At 49.3% G+C, this 9,789-nt stretch overlaps 1 protein-coding gene across 2 annotated transcripts in view; it reads right to left on the bottom strand.

The window, feature by feature from the left end:
* LOC307137254 (ral guanine nucleotide dissociation stimulator) overlaps positions 1-9,245 on the bottom strand; it is a 42,293-nt gene extending 33,048 nt beyond the window's left edge. The window contains exon 1 of one of the 2 annotated variants that reach the window (XM_079834812.1): positions 8,551-9,245. In XM_079834812.1, the coding sequence (XP_079690938.1) occupies positions 8,551-8,583 (33 nt within the window). In that variant the 5' untranslated portion in view covers positions 8,584-9,245. The remainder of the gene's footprint in view (positions 1-8,550) is intronic. The other variant, XM_079834811.1, reaches the window with a different exon arrangement.
* Positions 9,246-9,789: the final 544 nt, after the last annotated feature.

The following is a 9,789-nucleotide window of genomic DNA, read 5'->3' as shown; positions in this document are numbered from 1 at the left end:
CAGAGCCAATGAGGTTCATTCTAGTGTTACGCATCACGTCTGAGCTTCAGCGAGAGCCAATGAGGTTCATTCTAGTGTTACGCATCACGTCTGAGCTTCAGCGAGAGCCAATGAGGTTCATTCTAGTGTTACGCATCACGTCTGAGCTTCAGCGAGAGCCAATGAGGTTCATTCTAGTGTTACGCATCACGTCTGAGCTTCAGCGAGAGCCAATGAGGTTCATTCTAGTGTTACGCATCACGTCTGAGCTTCAGCAGAGCCAATGAGGTTCATTCTAGTGTTACGCATCACGTCTGAGCTTCAGCGAGAGCCAATGAGGTTCATTCTAGTGTTACGCATCACGTCTGAGCTTCAGCGAGAGCCAATGAGGTTCATTCTAGTGTTACGCATCACGTCTGAGCTTCAGCGGGAGCCAATGAGGTTAATTCTAGTGTTACGCATCACGCCTGAGCTTCAGCGAGAGCCAATGAGGTTCATTCTAGTGTTACGCATCACGTCTGAGCTTCAGCGAGAGCCAATGAGGTTCATTCTAGTGTTACGCATCACGTCTGAGCTTCAGCGAGAGCCAATGAGGTTCATTCTAGTGTTACGCATCACGTCTGAGCTTCAGCGAGAGCCAATGAGGTTCATTCTAGTGTTACGCATCACGCCTGAGCTTCAGCAGAGCCAATGAGGTTCATTCTAGTGTTACGCATCACGTCTGAGCTTCAGCGAGAGCCAATGAGGTTCATTCTAGTGTTACGCATCACGTCTGAGCTTCAGCAGAGCCAATGAGGTTCATTCTAGTGTTACGCATCACGTCTGAGCTTCAGCGGGAGCCAATGAGGTTAATTCTAGTGTTACGCATCACGTCTGAGCTTCAGCGAGAGCCAATGAGGTTCATTCTAGTGTTACGCATCACGCCTGAGCTTCAGCAGAGCCAATGAGGTTCATTCTAGTGTTACGCATCACGTCTGAGCTTCAGCGAGAGCCAATGAGGTTCATTCTAGTGTTACGCATCACGTCTGAGCTTCAGCGAGAGCCAATGAGGTTCATTCTAGTGTTACGCATCACGCCTGAGCTTCAGCGAGAGCCAATGAGGTTCATTCTAGTGTTACGCATCACGTCTGAGCTTCAGCAGAGCCAATGAGGTTCATTCTAGTGTTACGCATCACGTCTGAGCTTCAGCGAGAGCCAATGAGGTTCACTCTAGTGTTACGCATCACGTCTGAGCTTCAGCGAGAGCCAATGAGGTTCACTCTAGTGTTACGCATCACGTCTGAGCTTCAGCGAGAGCCAATGAGGTTCATTCTAGTGTTACGCATCACGTCTGAGCTTCAGCGAGAGCCAATGAGGTTCACTCTAGTGTTACGCATCACGTCTGAGCTTCAGCGAGAGCCAATGAGGTTCATTCTAGTGTTACGCATCACGTCTGAGCTTCAGCGAGAGCCAATGAGGTTCATTCTAGTGTTACGCATCACGTCTGAGCTTCAGCGAGAGCCAATGAGGTTCATTCTAGTGTTACGCATCACGTCTGAGCTTCAGCGAGAGCCAATGAGGTTCACTCTAGTGTTACGCATCACGTCTGAGCTTCAGCGAGAGCCAATGAGGTTCATTCTAGTGTTACGCATCACGTCTGAGCTTCAGCGAGAGCCAATGAGGTTCACTCTAGTGTTACGCATCACGCCTGAGCTTCAGCAGAGCCAATGAGGTTCATTCTAGTGTTACGCATCACGTCTGAGCTTCAGCAGAGCCAATGAGGTTCATTCTAGTGTTACGCATCACGTCTGAGCTTCAACGAGAGCCAATGAGGTTCATTCTAGTGTTACGCATCACGCCTGAGCTTCAGCGAGAGCCAATGAGGTTCATTCTAGTGTTACGCATCACGTCTGAGCTTCAGCAGAGCCAATGAGGTTCATTCTAGTGTTACGCATCACGTCTGAGCTTCAGCGAGAGCCAATGAGGTTCATTCTAGTGTTACGCATCACGTCTGAGCTTCAGCGGGAGCCAATGAGGTTCATTCTAGTGTTACGCATCACGCCTGAGCTTCAGCGAGAGCCAATGAGGCTCATTCTGGTGTTACGCATCACGCCTGAGCTTCAGCGAGAGCCAATGAGGTTCATTCTAGTGTTACGCATCACGCCTGAGCTTCAGCGAGAGCCAATGAGGTTCATTCTAGTGTTACGCATCACGCCTGAGCTTCAGCGAGAGCCAATGAGGTTCATTCTAGTGTTACGCATCACGTCTGAGCTTCAGCGAGAGCCAATGAGGTTAATTCTAGTGTTACGCATCACGTCTGAGCTTCAGCAAGAGCCAATGAGGTTCATTCTAGTGTTACGCATCACGTCTGAGCTTCAGCGAGAGCCAATGAGGTTCATTCTAGTGTTACGCATCACGTCTGAGCTTCAGCGAGAGCCAATGAGGTTCATTCTAGTGTTACGCATCACGTCTGAGCTTCAGCGAGAGCCAATGAGGTTCATTCTAGTGTTACGCATCACGTCTGAGCTTCAGCGGGAGCCAATGAGGTTCATTCTGGTGTTACGCATCACGTCTGAGCTTCAGCAGAGAGCCAATGAGGTTCATTCTAGTGTTACGCATCACGTCTGAGCTTCAGCAGAGAGCCAATGAGGTTCATTCTAGTGTTACGCATCACGCCTGAGCTTCAGCGAGAGCCAATGAGGTTCATTCTAGTGTTACGCATCACGCCTGAGCTTCAGCGAGAGCCAATGAGGTTAATTCTAGTGTTACGCATCACGTCTGAGCTTCAGCGAGAGCCAATGAGGCTCATTCTGGTGTTACGCATCACGCCTGAGCTTCAGCGAGAGCCAATGAGGTTCATTCTAGTGTTACGCATCACGTCTGAGCTTCAGCGGGAGCCAATGAGGTTCATTCTGGTGTTACGCATCACGTCTGAGCTTCAGCGAGAGCCAATGAGGTTCATTCTAGTGTTACGCATCACGTCTGAGCTTCAGCGAGAGCCAATGAGGTTCATTCTAGTGTTACGCATCACGTCTGAGCTTCAGCAGAGCCAATGAGGCTCATTCTAGTGTTACGCATCACGTCTGAGCTTCAGCAAGAGCCAATGAGGTCCATTCTAGTGTTACGCATCACGTCTGAGCTTCAGCGAGAGCCAATGAGGTTCATTCTAGTGTTACGCATCACGCCTGAGCTTCAGCGAGAGCCAATGAGGTTCATTCTAGTGTTACGCATCACGTCTGAGCTTCAGCAGAGCCAATGAGGTTCATTCTGGTGTTACGCATCACGTCTGAGCTTCAGCGAGAGCCAATGAGGTTCATTCTAGTGTTACGCATCACGTCTGAGCTTCAGCAGAGCCAATGAGGTTCATTCTAGTGTTACGCATCACGTCTGAGCTTCAGCAGAGCCAATGAGGTTCATTCTGGTGTTACGCATCACGTCTGAGCTTCAGCGAGAGCCAATGAGGTTCATTCTAGTGTTACGCATCACGCCTGAGCTTCAGCGAGAGCCAATGAGGTTCATTCTAGTGTTACGCATCACGTCTGAGCTTCAGCAGAGCCAATGAGGTTCATTCTGGTGTTACGCATCACGCCTGAGCTTCAGCGAGAGCCAATGAGGTTCATTCTAGTGTTACGCATCACGTCTGAGCTTCAGCAGAGCCAATGAGGTTCATTCTAGTGTTACGCATCACGTCTGAGCTTCAGCAGAGCCAATGAGGTTCATTCTGGTGTTACGCATCACGTCTGAGCTTCAGCGAGAGCCAATGAGGTTCATTCTAGAGTTACGCATCACGCCTGAGCTTCAGCGAGAGCCAATGAGGTTCATTCTAGTGTTACGCATCACGTCTGAGCTTCAGCGAGAGCCAATGAGGTTCATTCTAGTGTTACGCATCACGTCTGAGCTTCAGCGAGAGCCAATGAGGTTCATTCTAGTGTTACGCATCACGCCTGAGCTTCAGCGAGAGCCAATGAGGTTCATTCTAGTGTTACGCATCACGCCTGAGCTTCAGCGAGAGCCAATGAGGTTCATTCTAGTGTTACGCATCACGCCTGAGCTTCAGCGAGAGCCAATGAGGTTAATTCTAGTGTTACGCATCACGTCTGAGCTTCAGCGAGAGCCAATGAGGTTCATTCTAGTGTTACGCATCACGTCTGAGCTTCAGCGAGAGCCAATGAGGTTCATTCTAGTGTTACGCATCACGCCTGAGCTTCAGCGAGAGCCAATGAGGCTCATTCTAGTGTTACGCATCACGCCTGAGCTTCAGCGAGAGCCAATGAGGTTCATTCTAGTGTTACGCATCACGTCTGAGCTTCAGCGAGAGCCAATGAGGTTCATTCTAGTGTTACGCATCACGCCTGAGCTTCAGCGAGAGCCAATGAGGTTCACTCTAGTGTTACGCATCACGCCTGAGCTTCAGCGAGAGCCAATGAGGTTCATTCTAGTGTTACGCATCACGCCTGAGCTTCAGCAGAGCCAATGAGGTTCATTCTAGTGTTACGCATCACGTCTGAGCTTCAGCGAGAGCCAATGAGGTTCATTCTAGTGTTACGCATCACGCCTGAGCTTCAGCAGAGCCAATGAGGTTCATTCTAGTGTTACGCATCACGTCTGAGCTTCAGCGAGAGCCAATGAGGTTCATTCTAGTGTTACGCATCACGTCTGAGCTTCAGCAGAGCCAATGAGGTTCATTCTAGTGTTACGCATCACGTCTGAGCTTCAGCGAGAGCCAATGAGGTTCATTCTAGTGTTACGCATCACGTCTGAGCTTCAGCGAGAGCCAATGAGGTTCATTCTAGTGTTACGCATCACGTCTGAGCTTCAGCAGAGCCAATGAGGCTCATTCTAGTGTTACGCATCACGTCTGAGCTTCAGCAAGAGCCAATGAGGTTCATTCTAGTGTTACGCATCACGTCTGAGCTTCAGCGAGAGCCAATGAGGTTCATTCTAGTGTTACGCATCACGCCTGAGCTTCAGCGAGAGCCAATGAGGTTCATTCTAGTGTTACGCATCACGTCTGAGCTTCAGCAGAGCCAATGAGGTTCATTCTGGTGTTACGCATCACGTCTGAGCTTCAGCGAGAGCCAATGAGGTTCATTCTAGTGTTACGCATCACGTCTGAGCTTCAGCAGAGCCAATGAGGTTCATTCTAGTGTTACGCATCACGTCTGAGCTTCAGCAGAGCCAATGAGGTTCATTCTGGTGTTACGCATCACGTCTGAGCTTCAGCGAGAGCCAATGAGGTTCATTCTAGTGTTACGCATCACGCCTGAGCTTCAGCGAGAGCCAATGAGGTTCATTCTAGTGTTACGCATCACGTCTGAGCTTCAGCAGAGCCAATGAGGTTCATTCTGGTGTTACGCATCACGCCTGAGCTTCAGCGAGAGCCAATGAGGTTCATTCTAGTGTTACGCATCACGTCTGAGCTTCAGCAGAGCCAATGAGGTTCATTCTAGTGTTACGCATCACGTCTGAGCTTCAGCAGAGCCAATGAGGTTCATTCTAGTGTTACGCATCACGTCTGAGCTTCAGCAGAGCCAATGAGGTTCATTCTAGTGTTACGCATCACGTCTGAGCTTCAGCGAGAGCCAATGAGGTTCATTCTAGTGTTACGCATCACGCCTGAGCTTCAGCGAGAGCCAATGAGGTTCATTCTAGTGTTACGCATCACGTCTGAGCTTCAGCGAGAGCCAATGAGGTTCATTCTAGTGTTACGCATCACGTCTGAGCTTCAGCGAGAGCCAATGAGGTTCATTCTAGTGTTACGCATCACGCCTGAGCTTCAGCGAGAGCCAATGAGGTTCATTCTAGTGTTACGCATCACGTCTGAGCTTCAGCGAGAGCCAATGAGGTTCATTCTAGTGTTACGCATCACGTCTGAGCTTCAGCGAGAGCCAATGAGGTTCATTCTAGTGTTACGCATCACGTCTGAGCTTCAGCGAGAGCCAATGAGGTTCATTCTAGTGTTACGCATCACGCCTGAGCTTCAGCGAGAGCCAATGAGGTTCATTCTAGTGTTACGCATCACGTCTGAGCTTCAGCGAGAGCCAATGAGGTTCATTCTAGTGTTACGCATCACGTCTGAGCTTCAGCGAGAGCCAATGAGGCTCATTCTAGTGTTACGCATCACGCCTGAGCTTCAGCAGAGCCAATGAGGTTCATTCTAGTGTTACGCATCACGTCTGAGCTTCAGCGAGAGCCAATGAGGTTCATTCTAGTGTTACGCATCACGCCTGAGCTTCAGCGAGAGCCAATGAGGTTCATTCTAGTGTTACGCATCACGCCTGAGCTTCAGCGAGAGCCAATGAGGTTCATTCTAGTGTTACGCATCACGTCTGAGCTTCAGCGAGAGCCAATGAGGTTCATTCTAGTGTTACGCATCACGTCTGAGCTTCAGCGAGAGCCAATGAGGTTCATTCTAGTGTTACGCATCACGTCTGAGCTTCAGCGAGAGCCAATGAGGTTCATTCTAGTGTTACGCATCACGTCTGAGCTTCAGCGGGAGCCAATGAGGTTCATTCTAGTGTTACGCATCACGTCTGAGCTTCAGCGAGAGCCAATGAGGTTCATTCTAGTGTTACGCATCACGTCTGAGCTTCAGCGAGAGCCAATGAGGTTCATTCTAGTGTTACGCATCACGTCTGAGCTTCAGCGAGAGCCAATGAGGTTCATTCTAGTGTTACGCATCACGTCTGAGCTTCAGCGAGAGCCAATGAGGTTCATTCTAGTGTTACGCATCACGTCTGAGCTTCAGCGAGAGCCAATGAGGCTCATTCTAGTGTTACGCATCACGCCTGAGCTTCAGCAGAGCCAATGAGGTTCATTCTAGTGTTACGCATCACGTCTGAGCTTCAGCGAGAGCCAATGAGGTTCATTCTAGTGTTACGCATCACGCCTGAGCTTCAGCGAGAGCCAATGAGGTTCATTCTAGTGTTACGCATCACGCCTGAGCTTCAGCGAGAGCCAATGAGGTTCATTCTAGTGTTACGCATCACGTCTGAGCTTCAGCGAGAGCCAATGAGGTTCATTCTAGTGTTACGCATCACGTCTGAGCTTCAGCGAGAGCCAATGAGGTTCATTCTAGTGTTACGCATCACGTCTGAGCTTCAGCGAGAGCCAATGAGGTTCATTCTAGTGTTACGCATCACGTCTGAGCTTCAGCGAGAGCCAATGAGGTTCATTCTGGTGTTACGCATCACGCCTGAGCTTCAGCAGAGCCAATGAGGTTCATTCTAGTGTTACGCATCACGTCTGAGCTTCAGCGAGAGCCAATGAGGTTCATTCTAGTGTTACGCATCACGTCTGAGCTTTAATGGGTTATATTCACCTAAAAATGATCATAAAGAGAAAAATCTGAGACATGTGAGTATAATGTGTGTGTGTGTGTGTGAGTGTAGTGTGTGTGTTCTCTGGTCAGCTGAGATCACCGCTGACACAATGATGATTACGCTCCTCAAAACTAAATAACAGATACTGTGAACAAGAGGCAGTGAGGTTGCGTTCACACACACACACACACACACACACACACACACACACACACACACACACACACACACACACACACACGTGCAATGCCCAGCTGTGGTCGACACACACGGTCCCTGAGGGGTCAAACACTTCCTGTGTCCGATTTCACTCCGTGACACAAACACAGAGTCCACACGAGACTCAAGAGGATGAGCTGGAAACAATGAGCCAGAGAAACACACACACACACACACACACACATCCATAGCGCCTCTGTCCAGAGAAACACACACACACACACACACACACACACACACACACACACACATCCATAGCGCCTCTGTCCAGAGAAACACACACACACACAAACACACACACACACACACATCCATAACGCCTCTGTCCAGAGAAACACACACACACACACACACACACACACACACACACACACACATCCATAACGCCTTTGTCCAGAGAAACACACACACACACATCCATAACGCCTCTGTCCAGAGAAACACACACACACACACACATCCATAGCGCCTCTGTCCAGAGAAACACACACACACACAAACACACACACACACACACACACATCCATAACGCCTCTGTCCAGAGAAACACACACACACACACACACACACACACACACACACACACACATCCATAACGCCTCTGTCCAGAGAAACACACACACACACATCCATAACGCCTCTGTCCAGAGAAACACACACACACACACACACACACACACACACATTTTCCATGTGTTTCCCAGGACGAGTGGGAGTCCCGCTTTCACTGTTTAATAATCAAACCGGCAGATCCAGGAGCAGTGAAAGGATTCATCCTGAAACTATACAAACATTAAAGGCACAGTATGTAAGATATCCTCCAGATCAGTGTTATACATTAGTGCTTTATCCCTAATGTTGTCCACTATGTTTTCGGACAGCACCACAAGGTGTTTTTTTAGGGTATAGGCCTGATTTATGGGACAAACATATGAAAATATTGATAAGATATGTTGTCGGACACTCAGTGATGAGCATAATCAGTGTGAACACATTAATAACCTTTAGTGTTAATGCGGAACTGTCTCTTTAAGAGCAGTGGCACAGATACCTGTGTCTCCAGCATCATCATCATCATCTTCATCAGCCCTCATTCACGGCTCATCCGCCAATCACACTCCGCCATCTCCGAACCGAACCCGAACCGGCGCCGATCCCCGGGAAACGCTCGAGTCTGTCTTTGATTATAACGCGATCGGATCAATAAGAGTTATCATCTGCACAGCCCATAATAACAGCACGCGCGCGACTAACGGGAGACATCCATCACCGCGGACGAAACGTCATGATGATATTAAACCAGATTCAAAATGGAGGCGATGCTGAAGATCGTCAGATTTATATTTCATCCATCGTCTGATCCCAGTGTCTCCTCCCCAAACATCAGACCCGGATCGGACTCGCGCGAGTCCCGTTAAATCCACAGCCGCAGAACCGAATCCCGCGGAACAGCCGCTCGAACCGGAACCCGAGCCGCGTCCGAACCCTGCTCTACTCCGGCGCGGATCTCGTGTTGTGATTCGCTCGTGCCCTTGACACACATCCAGCTCTCGCTCGCATTCTGATGTGGGTTTGTGGGTCTGCGGCGTGCACGCGCACGGGACAGGGGGCGCGCGCGGGAGCGGGAGCGGAGGGCGTGTGCTCGCTGAAGATGAACCCGCTCGACACACTCGGTCCTCAGATGGACATCATCATCGCCGCGGGTTCTGTGTGTTTTATCTGCATCAGTGCGAATTATCATCACGTGACGGCGGATGAAAGCCTCGCGCCTGCAGGAGGAGTTTCCATGGAGACGGAGATGCTCTGACATCACTGAACTGTGTGCTTTAAACAGCGAAGGGTTAAAATCACGTGACGTCATTACCAGCGTTACTATCGTTACCCACACATCACATTTCCATCACTTATATATGAATATAATAAACGTTAACTCTGGAACACTGCTGTATTTATAGTTGTTTTAGTTGCCAAGGGAACATTTCTCAGACAGATATACACCGATCAGGCATAACATTATGAACACCTTCCACCTTCCTTGTCTATACAGACAGACGGACAGACAGACAGACAGATAAACATCAGACAGACGGACAGACAGATAAACATCAGACAGACGGACAGACAGACAGACAGACAGACAGATAAACATCAGACAGACAGACAGATATACACCGATCAGGCATAACATTATGAACACCTTCCACCTTCCTTGTCTATACAGACAGACGGACAGACAGAAAGACAGACAGATAAACATCAGACAGACGGACAGACAGACAGACAGACAGAC

The sequence above is a fragment of the Gobio gobio genome, assembly GCF_949357685.1.
Source record: "Gobio gobio genome assembly, chromosome: 14".
NCBI classification, from domain to species: Eukaryota; Metazoa; Chordata; class Actinopteri; order Cypriniformes; family Gobionidae; genus Gobio; species Gobio gobio.
This window is presented reverse-complemented; position numbering and strand designations above follow the sequence as displayed.